We start from the raw sequence: 16,863 nt of genomic DNA, 5'->3' as shown, positions 1-16,863 counted from the left end.
GGCGGCGGCGGGAGCGGCGGGAGCGGGGCCGCCGCCGCCGGGAACATGCGGCTGCGCGTCTACAAGCGCAAGGTGCTGCTGCTGGCGGCGGCGCTGGCGCTCTGCGCCCTGGCGCTCTGGGGCACTGGCGGCGGCGGCGGCCGGCGGCGGCAGCAGCAGCAGCAGCAGCAGCGGGGCGGTCTCGGTAGCACCGGAGAGCCGCCGCGGGTCAGCGAGCCCGCCCCCCCCGCGCCGCCGGTGCCGCCGCGCCGCCCCGCCGCCGCCAACGCCTCCGCTGCCGCCGCGGTGGTGCCGGCGGTGCTGTCCGAGAACGCGACGCTGAGTTACCGCTCGCTCGTGTACCGGCTGAACTTCGACCAGCCGGTGCGGAACGCCGGGCGCTTCCCGGCGCGGCCCGACCTGGTGCTCGTGGTGCAGGTGCACGACCGCGCCGAGCACCTGCGGCTGCTGCTCGAGTCGCTGCGGCGGGCGGCGGGCGTGGAGAACGTGCTGCTGGTGCTGAGCCACGACCTGTGGGCCGAGGAGCTGAACCGGCTGGCGGCCCGCGTGGACTTCTGCGCCGTGCTCCAGGTGTTCTTCCCGTTCAGCATCCAGCTGTACCCGCGCGAGTTCCCGGGCCACGACCCCCGCGACTGCCCCCGCGACGTGGGCAAGGCGGCGGCGCTGCGCCTGGGCTGCATCAACGCCGAGTTCCCGGACTCGTTCGGGCACTACCGCGAGGCGCGGTTCGCCCAGACCAAGCACCACTGGTGGTGGAAGCTGCACTTCGTGTGGGAGCGCGTGCGGGCGCTGCGGGAGCACGCGGGGCCCGTGCTCTTCCTGGAGGAGGATCATTACCTGGCCCCCGACTTCTACCACGTCCTCAAGCAGCTCTGGGCCCTGCGCCAGCGCGAGTGCCCCGAGTGCCAGGTGGTGTCCCTGGGCACCTACAGCCCCGTGCGGGGCGGCTTCGCCGGCCGCGCCGACAAGGTGGAGATGAAGACGTGGAAGTCCACGGAGCACAACATGGGCATGGCCTTCGGCAGAGACACCTACCAGAAGCTCATCGAGTGCACAGACGCCTTCTGCACCTACGATGACTACAACTGGGACTGGACTCTGCAGCACTTGACTGTCTCTTGTCTTCCAAAGTTCTGGAAAGTGCTGGTTCCCGAGATCCCCAGGATTTTTCACACGGGGGACTGTGGCATGCACCACAAGAAATCCTGCAGACCGTCCACCCAGAGTGCCAAAATCGACTCTCTGTTGAACAGCAACCAACAGTACCTGTTTCCCAAGACGATGACTGTCAGTAAAAGGTACTCCATGGCTCCCCTGTCCCCTCACGTCAAAAACGGAGGGTGGGGAGACATCAGGGACCACGAACTCTGTAAGAGTTACCGCAGACTCCAGTGAGGATCCTTCTCTTGCAGCCTTCTTTTCTTCTTGAGTTGTCCCATTTTGTCTTTTACAGGCACACACGTGTATAAACAGCATTTATGAGTTGGTTTCTGCTTTAATATGAATAAACATTCTTGTTTAAAGGTGTCCCAAAATAGTAATCTCTCATGTTTGGCAACCACGTTTTGGAAATGGGTGATGTGCTGCAGCCCCTACGCAAAAAGTGACCTGCTGCTGAGTTTGCTGGGAGGAGGAGGAGGAGGAGGAGAAGGAGGAGAACACTTTTAAGTGCATCTTTTTTGGTGCTGAAGCTCTGGTGGTGCCCGTGACACCGCGCCGGGGGGGCCCTCGTGTGCTGTCCCACCCGGGGTCACCTCATGCCTGATCCCCGCGTCCCGGCTCGGTTGCGATTGTGTCGATGAAATATATGAAGGATGGAAAAATAAATTCATTGTTTTTACTACAATGTAGATAAATATATGATTTTTTTAGTTCTGCCGAAATAAAAAGTCAGTTGTTTTGTAATTGCAGAGAAGTCCTTGATTGTCACCAAGAGGATGATGTCATCTCGTGTTCCTAAAAAGTCGGGATGGGGTGGGAGGGGAGTTTCTCCTCTTTAATCCCGAGGGCTGGGCACGTGCCATCACCCCTTCTAGCAGTGTGCATTTAACTTCATTAAATTTTTAATGATACTAATCGAGGCAGAAAAAAATAGCAAATTGGTGGCACAACACTTCTTTTGTTTGGATTAAAAAAAAAAAAAGTTGGTTTTGGATTAGCCATGTAAAACCACCAGTAAAAAGTGCTGCTGTGATCTGGGCTGATCTGGAGCTGGGAGCTACAGAGCTGTTTGTTGTCACTACAGCTGCTTTCGTGGCACTGCTCTCTGAAGCACAGCTGGTAACAGGAGCATCTCAGCAGCTTTTTTGTAGAACAGGGAAGTATGTCAGAGAAACAAAATGTCTTTTTTTTTTCCCCAGGGTTATTTAACTACTGCAATTTTGCAACACACTTGCTCTGTGTTGTTTCACGGGGTCAGGGGTGATGATGAAGCTGCGCTGGTGCCTCAGCCCTCAGAGACCTCCCCCAAAAAGCTGAGGGGGGTTAAACTTAACCCAGCAAAGCCCTCGCCCTCCTGCAGCGGATGTGCTGCCCTGGAGGGCAGGGCAGGTGTTTTGGCAACTGTGGCTTCACTGAACTCGGAAAGTAACACTCACACCACACACCCCACTGCACACACTCATGTTTCACACAGAAATGTGACAGTAATTCCAGGGCAGCCCTGAAACAAGGCAAATTTAACTTTCCTCTAAAGCACCTCTGTGTCTTGTAGAGCTCAAACGAAAACAGAAGTTGGTTCAGCACCAGTGAGAAAGGGAACTGGAAGTTTATTATTAGATGTGTTCTTTTGGTTATGGCACTTCAGAGAGGTGAACCAGCAACGAGCACGTGGAAACTTGAGGGAAACTGTGAAAATAAATCTGGATTAAGTGAATCCGTCTCCCAAACTGTAAATACTTCACAGCACACGTGCACCCAGAGGATGTTGTTACTGTGCAATGGAATTTGTTCAGCTGGGGGATGTCTGGGTGCTGCAAAGCACTGCACTAGGATGGAATACAGGGTGTAGATGTTGATTATTTCTAGGAGACTAATTAGAACTTCTCCGGGTAATTAGAAATTTCATTTGATTGCTAAAAATCACTGCGAGTCTAATCCTGCAGTTATCACAAAATGAAAGGTTTGAAAAATGATGAATACTGCTCAATTCCCCAGGGAGCCATTAGACCAAGGATATATACAAATAATCCCTGAAATCTGGTAGGAGAATAAAAAAGTTATGTAAACAACGAAGATACATTTTCTTCCAGGAGCTCAGATTCACTTCCAACTGCATCTTTCTTGTAATAAAACTACTTCAGCCCATACGTGTGATTAGAAAACAGATCTATTAACTGCAAAAAAATTGCAACAACGTAAGGTTTTGATGCTGAAACAGTTCCAGTGGGGACCTCCGAGCCCCGAAGTCACCCACCAGCACGTGGAAGTCACAGTAAGCATCAAACAAGAGAAGGAAATCCTAAACCCATTAAACTAATCCAACTCATACAGCAAGGAATTCTGAAACACGACGGGGCAGCGCGTGACGTGATCCCTGAGGACCCGCATGCTCCCGTCCTGAAGGTTCACTTCTCGTAGGAGTGGGGAGGCTGCCCTGCTGTCCAGCCCTGGGGGTTCAGCCTCCTCGTGCCCTTCCACTGCCTCCTGCCCCCCTGGCAGAAGTTCTCCTTGTTTTGCAGAGCCCGGGGCCGTGGCCGTGTCGCCTGCTGCGGCAGCGCTTTCTAAATCTGGTTCCTTTCTCCCGGATTCACCAGCAATCGCTGAACTGGTGTCAGGAGGTTCATGCTCCAAACAATGGTGTGAACTACAACCTACTTTTCCTATTGTTTCAGCTGTGGGAGCCGTGTTGGTTCCTGCAGCACATTCTCCATCAGCTGCAGGGCAGTTTGTTTCTGCCTTTGTTTCAGGGTAGTCAGCGTTGGTCTTTCCAGCAAGGTCTCCCCCTGAGCTGCCAAGTGTTCCTTCTCCATCACGTTCCTGTGGCTGTCAAGGAAATAAATGAGTTATTTTGCAGCTGAAACAAACCATGCACACGAAACTGCTGCAAAGACAGCAGAGATACTTGTTCCTCCAACAGCTGAGCAACTTGGACTGGTGGAATGTCCATGGCAGGGGGTCACAACTGGATGATCTCTAAGGTCCCTTCCAACCCAAACCATCCCATGACTCTGTGATTCTGTGGTTCTGATCCACAAAGCCAAGTGAGCCCGGTGCTGGGGTTTTCCTGCTCTTGTCTGGCGCGTGGGAATGAGTGGCAGGGAGGTTGCTCACTTCCCGAGGGTTTCCTCTGCTCTAGGAAAAGCTGCTGGGCAGCGGCCAAGCCCCACAGCCGCCGTGGCTGCAGGATTAGGAAAGGCCTTTCACCACACCCAGCCTGTTTTCCAGATCTCAGGGGCCACAAAATCAGCCAAGGGATCTGAACTCTCATTGCAGGAGCGTGTTTGAAGCTTGCAATTAGGGAAATTACCGGCCCGTGGAGCTAATCCAGGAATTGCCATGGTTTGCCTCAGGAGAGGAGGAACTGTGAGAGGTGTTGCCTAAATGGCAGTTCCCCAGTTTCAACATTATTGAGTGTTTTTGCAAAAAGCTGCTGTTAGCTCATAGGTCCCTCTCAGTGGGCAGTCAGGATCAGGCAGGGATCTGTCCAGGAGCAGCTGGATTCATGGATTTAGACAGAGCTGCTCTCTCACACAACCAGCCCTCTCTGACCCCAAACCTCTGCTCACTCCAGCAAGAGACAAAAGCAACAGCAGTCAAGTCCTTCTTCAAACTGGATGATTCTCCCACATAGACACAGAATCATGGAACACCCTGAGCTGGAAGGGACCCACAAGGATCACCAACTCCAACTGCTGTCCCGGCACAGGACCAGGAGCGTGATGATTTAAGATATCTCAGCTGCCTTTTCTTGGGCCCCAAAACACACAGATCTGCTCTCCAACACTTTGAATTTTAGATTGTTATGTACAATCCACACCAGCTACACACGTTAAGCCTGCCAAGTAAAGCCACTACCTTTGAAAAACTCCTGGGGCCTCCAGCCTGGTTCCAAAGGTCATGTGCTTCATCTGAACTTGCCTCCAAACAAGCCACGTACACATTAACTCTGCCTTCAGCCCCCAGTTCATGGCCACAGCAGTGACCTGACTGTCCCTGCATTTCATGTTTCCTTTAAGAAAAGTTTAATCTGGATTTCTGATGCAGTATCTGCCAAGAAATCCCAGTTAATGTGGGGGGCTCTACATTTTCCTCTTTGCAAAACCAACATTTTGGTTTCTTCCTGTGTCCATCTGTTTTGCAACAGGAGCACATTTGAATCCCATGACAGATCCCAGAAACAGCCTGTCTTGCATCCTCTATCTAGACAGGGTGACTGAGGAAGAAGAGTGGCCTGAATGAGGCCTGAAACATTACAAATGTGAATTTGAGACCAGTGTTTAAGATTAATAGCCTCATGTTTAATTATCTACACAACAGGAACCCCTCAAGTATTCAAATGCTTGGACTGAATAAAGATAACAAGACGTGATCCTTCCCAGACAAAATCCTCTAGGATTTCTCTACCTGTACAAGGCTGAGAGAGTGAAGTATTCTTGCAAGGAGAAGACTGGATCACAGTTCTCCTTTTTCAAGTGAAATATAGGAGGTTTCAATCCCTTGGTCACATTAAATGGCACAAACACAACCTGTGCTTCTGAAAATTGACAGTTCTACTTTTAAATAACCCCACTCCCCATTTTTTCCCCACTCTGTGAAGACAAAACAGGAACAGAGCCATATCAGTGGGATTTGATAGGATCTTGCTGAAGAACATAAATCAGCCAGAGCGTGTGCTGCTCCCAGAGATCCTCACCTCCACCCTGATTTGAATTCTGTCCTCAGAAACATCCAGCACTTCAATTAATGGCTGGCTTTCCAGTGCTGATTGGGAGCAAGAAGAAGGGCATAAAGCAGTGCCTAGAAATCCATCAACGTTCTCTTCAGTGACAAACAATCTTTCCTAAAGGAAAAAAAAAAGAGAAAGAGCAGGTTATGTTCTTTTTGTGCTAAACTGTAGTGATATTTGGGCTAAAAACTCACTGCAAAGAAAGCCAGGACACTTCACAAGTTTCACAGCTCATTCATGCCTTGATAGAGAAATTCTGAGCCAGACATTCAGAGTAACGAGGTGAAATGGATGAAGAGCAGTGCTTAGCTCATGTGGATTGAAATCACAGATCAGCATCACACCAAATATAAAAGAAAAGTACTCTCTCTCTTTGGACATGTGATTAATATACAGATCTAGACTCTCTCTGAGGAATGACTTGCACCAACATTGTTCCACTGTCCTCACCTGGCTTCACACCAGGAAGGTGTGACACTGTTATGGGTTTGTTTCACGTGCTTGGGAAAACACAAACACCTCCTTGGAGTGTCCCTGTGGGATCTGTGATCCAAGATCAGATATGGAACACGCAGGGCTGTATCCATTTCACACCCAGCCAGGGAGACTGCTCAGATCTCCATGCAGACAAGCCAGTTGGAAAACAGGGAGAGGTATCCAGAGGTAGAGGGACAGCCTGGGGTGTGTTTCCAGGCCGTTCATATGCAGTTCATAAACAAGGTGAAACATGTTGCTACAGGTTTAAAGATTTAAATCAGTTGCAGGTAATTAAAGGTCCTAAAACACATCCTGGAGGGGCTGTTTCATAAGAACTGCAGAGCTTTCCCCGTGCTTGTGTTATTCCTAACTCATCTGTGTAGGCTGAGGGTGAGGACAGACTTTGGCACAATAAAAATGTTCTGACCTAGAGGAGTGTTTTATGCTCTGGGAATTACCTTTCCTGTTTAACTGGAAGTAACAGGGAGAAGTTGCAAACCTTCCACTTTAAGTCACACTTTTAAATTTCTCGGTCCAGTTCAACCCTCTTGTCAATCCAATGGAAGTTAAATTCAATTATCACTGACATCTTGCAGACTGAGAAGCAAAAAGGCAATTCTGCACATTTTTGGCCCCCTGTGGACGTAGCCTTATGCACAGCCAGATGTCACATTGTGTCTGAGGTACAAAATTTAACTGTCATCTTGAAAAAAAACCCCAAACAGTACGGGAAAAATAACCCAGCGTCCTATTTTTTTCCACTATTAAAATTAGAAATCACAATATGGAAAGTCATAACATAGATATTGTTGGTTTTCCAAGCCAGAGGATTGAATTCATTTTCTATCCAGGCAGATTACAATCCAGGCAAAGAGCCAGCTTTGGATGCTGAAACTGTTTGGGGGAAGATTAAAGTACAGCAGGGCTGCCCTGACAGAAAACCCTCCCATAACATACCTGCTCCTTGCATTTCTGTCTGCAAAGCCTAAAATAGTTATCCCCTGATGTTATATCCTTGCCAGACCTGCCAAAGAGGGACCTGCCAGTGCCCCAGGATTGTGGGAATACTCTGCAGAGTCCAAGAGAAGGTGTCAGAGTATGGAAACAGGGACACCCTTCCACTAGACCAGGTTGTTCCAAGCCCCATCCTACATTTCCTACACAAAATGGGGAAAACAGTCTATTCTCCCTCTGAACCTGCATCTGGCACACGTGGTTGCCTGAGGGAGGGACAGACTTTCCTCCTCAACACAATCAGGACTTTGCATTTTGGCAACAAACTCAAGAAATCTTTCTGCAGATTTTCTTCCCGATTAAAAGCAAAAGAATTTGTTTTCTTCCCAGTAAATACTGTTAAAAACTGAATGGAAGGTCTGTTATCAGGAAAAGGTTCTTCCCCCAGAGGGTGGTTGGCACTGCCCAGGCTCCCCAGGGCAGTGGGCACAGCCCCAAGGCTGCCAGAGCTCCAGGAAGGTTTGGACAACGCTCTGAGGGACAGGGTGGGATTGTTGCGGTGTCCTGGGCAGGGCCAGGAGTTGCACTGGATGGTCCTTGTGGGTCCCCTCCAGCTCAGGACATTCCATGATTAATCAGTACTTAACATGAGGATAAAAAGTAACCACTTGTGAAGTTGTTCTGTTAATTTTGACCGATTGCTATAAAGTTTCATTCCAGCCCAACACCATACTCCAGTAAGTATTTAACATTTTATCCCAGTCCTACCCCATGGCCTGCCATAAATCACAGCACCTCGGATGTGTTTGTTGTCACTAAGGTGATTATCATTAGCCTGAGACTGTAACTCAGACTTTGAATTCACGGGGAGCACACGCCGAGGCATTTATATTACTGCAGATGTTATCAAAGCCTAGACCTTGGAAAAAAATGACTCAGGCATTTATTCTAAAGCCTGCTCTGCCTTCCAAGCCAGAGCAAACAGAGGACAACCATCTGCAGATGATTTCAATGACCCTGTAAAATAATTCGTCGGCTTAAACCGTTTATTTTCTGGTATTTATGATCCTCTCTTAGCAACTTCCAATTTAATTTGTTTCTCCCTGCACATACTGTCATCTGCTGTTTGGTACACATTCATTTTTCCCTGTGACTAAACTGAGACCAAATTAACATAAACATTAGCAGGAAGGACTTTGGTTTCTAGAGCACTTCATCGTTCAAAGCCACCCTTGTCTCTCCCAGCACCGACGGTGCAAAGCTGGGCCCCTCACGGCTGCCCTCGGCAATCAAATGGGTTTATTCTGCCTCACTTTACCCAAATTCGGAGCCAATTTCCACCCAGAGTTACCTCCCACACAGGCTGCAACAGTTTTAAAAGCAGCACAGATTTCAGGTTTAAATTATTTGCGTGCCTCCCGTAATGAGAAGCTCGGAGAACCCCAGAATCATGGAATGGTTTGGGTGAGAAGGGATCTTAAAAACCATCTCGTTCCCACCCCCTGCCATGAGCAGGGACACATTCCACTGGACCAGGTTGCTCCAAGCTGGCCTTGAACACTTCCAGGGATGGGGCAGACATATCCTCTCTAGGAACAATCACCAACTCGATATGGAAAGGGACCTGGATCTGTGGATCTCCTGGCCTCTGGGTTTGTAGGGTCCCAGCACAAACCAGCTTGACATGAGAATGTGAAGCTCAAAGTTTTGGTACATGTTGTGGGGTGAAAACTTTTCCAAGGAGCTCATGACTGCAAAGATTAAACAGCTCAAAAGGAGCTTTGATGAGCTTAATCAGTAGGTTAATAATGTTTCCTGACATAAATGTTTTGTGTAGACACGTTATTCCCAAAATGCAGCTACCAATTAAAGGCTATACAGAAATTAGTTTGTTTTATAGCAGAAGCAAACTAATTATGGTTCTTAATGCAGCTTGGGAAGGAGATTACTCTGAAAAATATGAAATAATAAGTTTGTTCTGTTCTCCTTCTCTGTCCTTCCTTGACCTCCCCAAAAACTTGCCAAGAGTCTTGAAACGATGAGCACAGAATTAACTAAACCAAAAATAAACTGTTGTAGGATTACACAACAGCCCAAGCTTCCAGCAGCGTGTTCTTAGAAGTGACCCCTGACTATTGTATTAAGTCTTTATAGTAGCTTGGAAATTGAAAATTATAGCCCTGACTTTCAAAGAAAGCATGTAACAACTCCAAACAGCTTGGAAATGAGGGCAGAAGAGCTCTCTGGGATGGATTTCTCCCTGAAAGGTGGCAAAGCCGTAAAACATCCATGTCTTACACTTCCCAATGTGGCTCTCTGGGTTTCACGCTTAGTTGACTCTCAAACCAAGAAAAACATTTATCCACAAGGGCCCTAATTCCAAGATCACTGAGCACAAGGACAGCTCCAGCACGGCCCCAGCAGTGAGCCCACAGGAGCACATCCAGCCCACAGCCTTTTCCACGTGTTCCCTGTGCTGGGAGCAACACAGCTCTGCCACCTGCAGCCACACACAGGTGACTTCCATTTAGATGGGATATTGGGAAGAAATTCTTCCCCGTGCAGGTGGTGAAACCCTGGAACTGCCCTTGGACACTTCCAGGGATGGAGCAGCCACAGCTTCTCTGGGCAACCTGGGCCAGGGCCTCACCACCCTCCCAGCCAGGAATTCCTTCCCAATATCCCATCTATCCCTGCCCTCTGTCAATGGGAAGCCATTCCCCCTTGTCCTCTCCCTCCATCCCTTGTCCCAAGTCCCTCTCCAGCTCTCCTGGAGCCCCTTTAGGCCCTGGAAGGAGCTCTAAGGTCTCTCCAGAGCCTTCTCTTCTCCAGGTGAACCCCCCCAGCTCTCCCAGCCTGTCCCCAGAGCAGGGGCTCCAGCCTTGTGATCAGTTTAGTGGCCTCTTCTGGACTCACTCAACGGGTCCACATTTTATTTTACCAGCACCAAGAGCTTTCAAAACATCTCCTTCACAAGACACCGGTGGCTGTGGCAAGCAGAAAAATCACACCCATCTAAAACATCCTCCATGGAGGCCTCAACACTCACAGAGAAGTTAAACAAAGCTTCCATGTTGCTGTGCAATTCCTGTTTGGATACCTCACAAACAGCGTAACTCATGCTTAGCTCCAACCATGAACTCCTCAGGAATGTTCAGTATAATATTTTTCAGACTGTAAATGTTAAAAAAACGTAATGCATAGGAAAGCAGAGGAAATATTTCTGTTTTCCTCTGCTCCCCTGCTGTTCTCTGGAGCCCCGGGGGGGTTATGTGAGTTAAATCTTAATATTCACCATAAGAGGAGATGGGGGTTTATGAGGAAAGGGATGGTCTGGCTGTGATTCCCCCCGCAGTGAGGGGCTCCCAGGGGGAAGTACTGACCAGGGAATGAGCACACATCCTGTGAACTAACTCACTCCAGGCCGCTAAAAGGGGCAGGAAGGGTGTGGATCAGCATGAAAGGGAATTCCTACGTGATCCAATCTTTTTCTGATCCCATGAAAATGAGCACACACGACCCCCAAAGTGCCGGCAGAATTAATTAGCTACCACACGTGTTTCACATGCTCTGATAACTGAGCCTCCAAGTCTCAGGATTTCAATACACCCACTAGAAAACTGCTTTTTATTTCTTTTAAGAATTGAGCATTTAACCCCAGGAGGCCAAACATTCCAAGACAGTGCTTTCCGAAGGCACGATTTCCGTCACTGCCCAACTCCTGCTCTACCATGAACCAGGACACAGTGGGACATGTTGTTCTCTCAAACCTTGCCTGGCAGGCTTACAAATTTTATTAATGGTTATTTAACTCTCAACCATTCTTTCTTCATCATTTACTCTCCAGGCGGTGTTGCCTTGAAATGAAGGGCAATTCCCTGATGCAGGAGTTTCCCAGGCCTGAATTTAAGGATTTAAGGAAAAGATGTAGCAGGTATTAGTGGATGAACCGCAGTGGAGGGAGCACAGCTCATGGCAAGCAGCAGACAGTGATTTTTGGCAAAGGGGAAGCCAGGAAGTTTCCTCAGGTTATTCCCTGGAAAAACAGAGTGAGCCCTGCAGAAGGGTCAGTGCTGTGTGGTCTCTGGTGCAGTGACAGAGCACCAGGGCAGTGACAAAAGGCCACCTTTAAACCCCTGAAATATGTGACCCTGGTCCACGATGCCTCAAATTATGGAATCTTTATTTTTATAGGATTTCTGGTCAACAAGTCATAGAATCATTTAGGATGCAAAAGACTTCCAAGATCATCAAGTCCAACTGCTGTGTGGACATGATAGTTTAGCCAAGGAGGGAAACTACTCACAGTTAAAGTCCAGGGGGGACTGGGGCACTGTAAAGATTTCCTGAAAAGAGGTAAGGGTGGGAAATTCCAACTGCTCAGCATCTGTGGAAACTGAGCTCTAAACGGGTCATCTTCCAGCACAGGGATTCAGCCACAGCTGACTACAAAGGGAAAAGCAGTCCTTGAAATTCTGTTTCAAGCACTGTGTCCCAAGGATAAGCTCAACTCATTCTTGTACCAGTATCTGGGTCAGACCAATTTCCAAGAAGAAATTGGCAGTTAATGGGAGAGAACTGGGCAGCAGCCCAGGGTGGTGGAAGAGCCACTGTGGCACAGGTTTCCAGTGAGGGGCAGATTCTGAACTAACCCACAGGAATTTGTTCCATGCAACAACACAACAACCCTCAAGTCCCCAGTAGGAAGTAATTTCCCAGACAACAGCAGAGTAGGAATTCCATATCTGTTAAAAAAAACACTGGCCAAACTGGATGGAGCTCTGAGCAACCTGGATTGGTGGAAGGTGTTCCTGCCCATGGCAGGGGGTGGAATGAGATGGGCTTTAAAGTCCCTTCCAATTCAAACCATTCTGGGATTCTCTGATTCCATGATTCACTTTTGCCATGCACTGTCCTCTGGCAACGCTGCTGTGGGAGAAGAGATGATGAACAAGCACACTGGGGGGTGCAGGATAAAATTCCTGCTCCCCTCAGCCACCAAAAGCTCCTTGAAGGGATCAAACAGGGCATTGCTTTGTGCACTCTGCAATGACTGATGCAACTCGTTACAGGTCTCAGTGCAAGAACAACAGCTCTGATTTATAGAATGAGAGTCAAAGCAGAAAAACATCCAAAATTACAACAGACAAATTGAAGAAATCAACAGAAGTAGCAGAAAAGCAACCAGAAGCAAATAGTTAATGGCCAGAGGACAGCATATAACAGTGGCTCTAATTAAATATTAATTTTTCTCCCTTCAGTCTGAGTGAGTGCAGCTCTCAGTGCTGGCACGGGCACTCCGGGGGAATATCAGTTTAAAGAAAGCAAACAGAACAAATGACTTCAGTTTATTTCTCCTGCTTCAGTTTGCAGGCCCAGTGTCCAAAGGACTCCATGCCAGGAGAATCTTTTGGAGTCTGCTACGTGAATGAATGGCTGGGAAGCCTATGACTAATGCCCAATCTCTTCCTCCTACTCCACCCAAAATGTTTTGCAATATATATATACACTAAAATCAGCACATTCGAGGGGTTTTTTTTAACTCATAGAACCAAAATCTCATTACTGGGTGGCCTTTTAGCAACTTCCAATCGCAAGATGTTCCCCCAGTCGTAATAACAAATGCACACAAATCATTAGTGCAGCCACCAACCCAGCACCACCACCGTGCTCAGCACTAAACCATGTCCTCAAGTGCCACACCCACACGTTTTTTGAACACTTCCAGGGATGGGGACTCCACCACTGCCCTGGGCAGGCTCTGTCCCTGTGCAGAAAACAGCCAGTAGTTTACACAGTGGCTTATTTGATGTGGCAGCAGCACCCAGTGCCCGATTCCAGCCACTGACAGCAGTGCTGAGGGCTCTGTGGCCCCACTTGCACAGACTTGCAAGGCTTCTGCTCCGCTAAAAGCAGAGGAAATGCTCTGCAAACAGCTCAGCGTGGGTGGTTCTCCATAAATTCATCATCTTTGATACTTCCCCGAAATGATCAGCTCCTCCTTCACAGGAATTGCTGTTACAAAAGGTGTGCAGCTGCTAAATGGGACATTAAATGTGATGTTTCAGCTGCACAAACACTAATTGGATAAATATCTTTCAAAATCACGCACAAGTAATTTCTAGTGGTAGGGAAGGAGCAATTAAGCTGCTCCAAGGCAAGTCTATCCCAGTGGACATACTTGAAGCCTGCCAGCTTTCTGGACTTGTGCTCCCACAGCACATGATCCAAAAGGCAAAGGATTTTATTGCTCTAAAATCAAGCCAAACTTCAAATCCCATGACTGGAAGGTTACACAAGAGCTGTGCAGCCTTAATCCCTGCTCATGAGAAGCTGTTTGAAACTCTGAGCTTACAGAATAATGTGGTTTTCCACAAAACTTGTGTGAGTGCTTCTGGACAGCAGGAGTGCCACAAGGTGGGCATCCCTTTGGGGACATTGGCAGCTCCCAGGTGGCACTGTCACCTGGATGCAGCCACCCCACCTTCTCCCACCATGGGAGCATCACTGCCAAATGACCCATAAAATCATAAACCATTAAACTGGAATCATATCCAGACAGGGAAGAAGGCAAGTGAAGATTTATCCCAGCAAAACAGACAGTTCACAGCTGCTGTTTGCTGTTCTGCTCTGGTTGAACTAATGGGTATTCCCATGGATGTAAGTGGGAATTCTGTCCCGAAATACAGACACAGGGACCCTCCACCCACACTTCATGACAGTGTATGCACGTGAGTGTATGTCTGGTGTACCATAAACATCTCCTTTCTTTGTGTGAACAAGCTGCACAAGCAATTTACTTGAGTTAAAAGTGAACACTAAGGACGTAAAGGTCAGGGCAGGCTTTGTTTTCACTTATCACCACAATTTCCCTTAGAAAAAAGTCAGCGTGGGAGGCAGAAGTCATTGCAAACCCAAGGATGAAGGTGTCAGCTCCGTGATGTGACCTCGGACAAGATTTGCTCAAATCAGGTCACTCCATTCACACGCAGGAGCAGCTCTCAGAGGAAGCTACTTCTGTCTCTACCAGCTTTGAACTCAACCTCACACCTCCCCGAGACATCGCTCACCAACGAAGCCAAACCATGAGCCACACCCAGCAGCGGAGCAGCGGCTCTCCCGGGAGGGGACACCCCAAACCTGCCCCTTTGAAGGCATTACCTGCAGAGCGGAGGGGTCGAGGCCGAAGCTGAACTTCTCCCAGGGCCCGGCGCTGTCGGGGGCCTTGGCCAGCTCCACAACCACGTTGTGAGCAGAGACGCTGACTCCGGTCTCGGGGGACAGCAGCTTGTTCGCGGGAGGGAACTGCAGGAACAGGGCAAAGGCGCCGCTGTCAGTGGAGAAGCGCAGGCTGTAGTGGTGGGTGCCCACGTCCCCGCAGAGGCTCTGGGGATGGATGCCGGGCACTCTCAGGAGCAGGGTGAGGGACGTCTCGTCCTGCCGGGCCTGGAAGGGAGGGCACGTGGCGCCCATCCCGGTGGGGCTGTGCTCTGCGGACGGCGGGGGGCTCGGAGGGGCGTCCTCGGCGGGCACGGCCGGCTCGGGGCTGGCCATGGGGGGAGCGGCGCCGGAGCGTGGTGGTGGGTTGGGGGGCTCAGCGGGTGATTCAGCGGGTGGGTCAGCGGGTGGTTCAGGGGGTGGTCCAGAGGGGGGTTCAGCGGGCGGTTCAGTGGGTGGTTCGGCGAGGGGGTCGGAAGGTGGTTTTTGGGGTTCAGCGAGTGGATCAGTGGGGGATTCAGTAGGTGGTTCAGTGAGGGGTTCTGCGAGTGGTTCAGCAGGTTCAGCGAGGGGTTCAGCAGGTTCAGCTAGGAGTTCAGTGGGGGCATCAGCGAGGAGTTCAGCGGGGGCACCAGCGAGGAGTTCAGTGGGGGCATCAGCGAGGAGGTCAGCAGGGGGGTCAGGGGGCCGTTGAGCGGGCGAGTGAGGGGGGCGGTCCCAGAGGGGTTCACCGGGGGGCTCGGTTTTTGGTGGGGGGGGGGGTTCAGCGGGGGGCTCGGTGGGCGGATCCCCGGGTGGATCCCCGGTCTCCCCGCCGCCCCACGTGCTCCGGGCCGCGCCGCCGGGGCCCGGGGGAGGAGCGGCCCCGCCGCCCGGCCCAGCCTCCGGCGGCTCGCCTAGCGGCTCGCCCGGCCCCTGCGCCGCGGGCTCGGCCCCTTCCCGCCGCTGCCCGTCGGGGGCCGGCGGCACTACGGGCAGCGTGACCTGCAGCTGCCGCTGGGCCCGGTTGAAGGCGGCCCGGCCGCCGCTCTCGTCCACGGCGTAGGGCAGGCGCAGGCGCAGGCGGTAGGCGGGACGGACCGAGTCGAGCCTGAGCTCCCGCCCGCGGATCTCCAGCTCCGCCTGCGCCGCCGAGCGCAGCAGCGGCAGCTCCACTGTCACCACCAGCTCCCGCGGCACCGGGCTGGGCGCCGAGTCGCGGCTGTGCCGGTAGTCCTGCAGGTCCACGTAGGAGCGGTGGCGGATGCTCCAGCGCGGCGTGGTGGGGCCGGCGGGCGGGGAGGCTCCGGCGGCGGGCGTGGCGGGGAAGGGAGGCGGCGGCGGCGGCGGCAAGCCCCCGTTGTCGGCCGGCGGCGGGGCGGGGTAGGGGAAGGGCGGCAGCGGGGAGTCCCCGCCGTCGGGCGGCTTCGTGGCGCCGCCGGGCAGCGGGGAGCGGATGACGGGCGCCTGCGGGACGCCCTTGTAGCGGGTCCCCCGCAGCACGGCGGCGTTGGCGCGGTCCAGCCGCACCCCGCAGTGCCGCTCCACGGCGTCCAGGGCCGTGTCGCAGAGCAGGCGGCGGAACGGGGCGCTGCGGGCGGCCAGGCGCAGCGCGGCCGGGTGGAACACCACGTCGTAGAGCAGGCGGCGGCGGCCGGCGCGGCGCAGCTCCTCGCGGCCCGGCGCCAGGCTGTAGGGCAGGGCCCAGCGCTGCCCGCCGCGCTCGGCGTGGGCCCGCGGCTCCGCCAGCATCGCGTTGCTGCACACGTTGATGTAGCAGCGGCGGGAGCCCTCCTGGCTGGTCCGCAGCACGAAGCCCGGCGAGGGGTGCACGAAGCGCACCTCCACGCCGCGCTCCCGCTCCAGCGCCGCCACCTCCTCCTCGTACAGCCGGCGCTGCTCCGGGTCGGTGAGCTCCGCCGCGTACTCGGCGAACAGCGCGCGGAACTTCTCGTCGCGGAAGGCGCGTCGGAGGCGCTCAGCTTCCTCGGCGCTGAGGTCCAGGTCGTGCAGCCGCCCCGCGCTCGCCATGGCCCCGCACGGCCCGGGCGGGCTGATGGTGGAGGCGCCGAGCAAGATGGCGGGCGTTGCTGTGGTAACGGTAAACAAGATGGCGGGCGTTGCTGTGGTAACGGTAAACAAGATGGCGGCGCCGGGGCACTTCCGCCCGGTTGCTATGGAGACGGCAAACAACATGGCGGGCTCGCCCTCACGGTCGAGGCCTATCCACCCCTGAGCTCTCCTCCGCCTCTCAATGGCTTCCTGGTGGCTCTTAGCCCTCGTGCTTGTCTTCAAGAGGGGTGCTTTTCCACTGTCATCTCCTCATCCGTCTGAAAAGCACATGCTCC

General features: G+C 52.1%; 2 protein-coding genes across 2 annotated transcripts; one reads left to right on the top strand and one right to left on the bottom strand.

The window, feature by feature from the left end:
- The first annotated feature begins 29 nt into the window (after positions 1–29).
- MGAT2 (mannosyl (alpha-1,6-)-glycoprotein beta-1,2-N-acetylglucosaminyltransferase) lies at positions 30–1,905 on the top strand. The gene has a single exon (XM_027704007.1). It carries the CDS (start codon positions 46–48, stop codon positions 1,393–1,395), a length of 1,350 nt encoding a protein of 449 aa, XP_027559808.1. The 5' UTR covers positions 30–45; the 3' UTR covers positions 1,396–1,905.
- Positions 1,906–2,751: 846 nt separating this feature from the next.
- Positions 2,752–16,675, bottom strand: DNAAF2 (dynein axonemal assembly factor 2). Its single transcript, XM_027704013.1, has 4 exons — positions 15,382–16,675; positions 14,480–15,000; positions 5,855–6,001; positions 2,752–3,984 (listed from the first exon to the last, which is right to left on the bottom strand). Exons 1-4 carry the CDS (start codon positions 16,544–16,546, stop codon positions 3,475–3,477), a joined length of 2,343 nt encoding a protein of 780 aa, XP_027559814.1. The 5' UTR covers positions 16,547–16,675; the 3' UTR covers positions 2,752–3,474.
- Between the last annotated feature and the right edge of the window lie 188 nt (positions 16,676–16,863).

The sequence above is a fragment of the Neopelma chrysocephalum genome, unplaced genomic scaffold, assembly GCF_003984885.1.
Source record: "Neopelma chrysocephalum unplaced genomic scaffold, ASM398488v2 Primary Assembly neopelma1_253, whole genome shotgun sequence".
NCBI lineage: Eukaryota > Metazoa > Chordata > Aves > Passeriformes > Pipridae > Neopelma > Neopelma chrysocephalum.
Note: the sequence above shows the minus strand (reverse complement) of the source record. Positions and strands in the feature narration are given on the sequence as shown.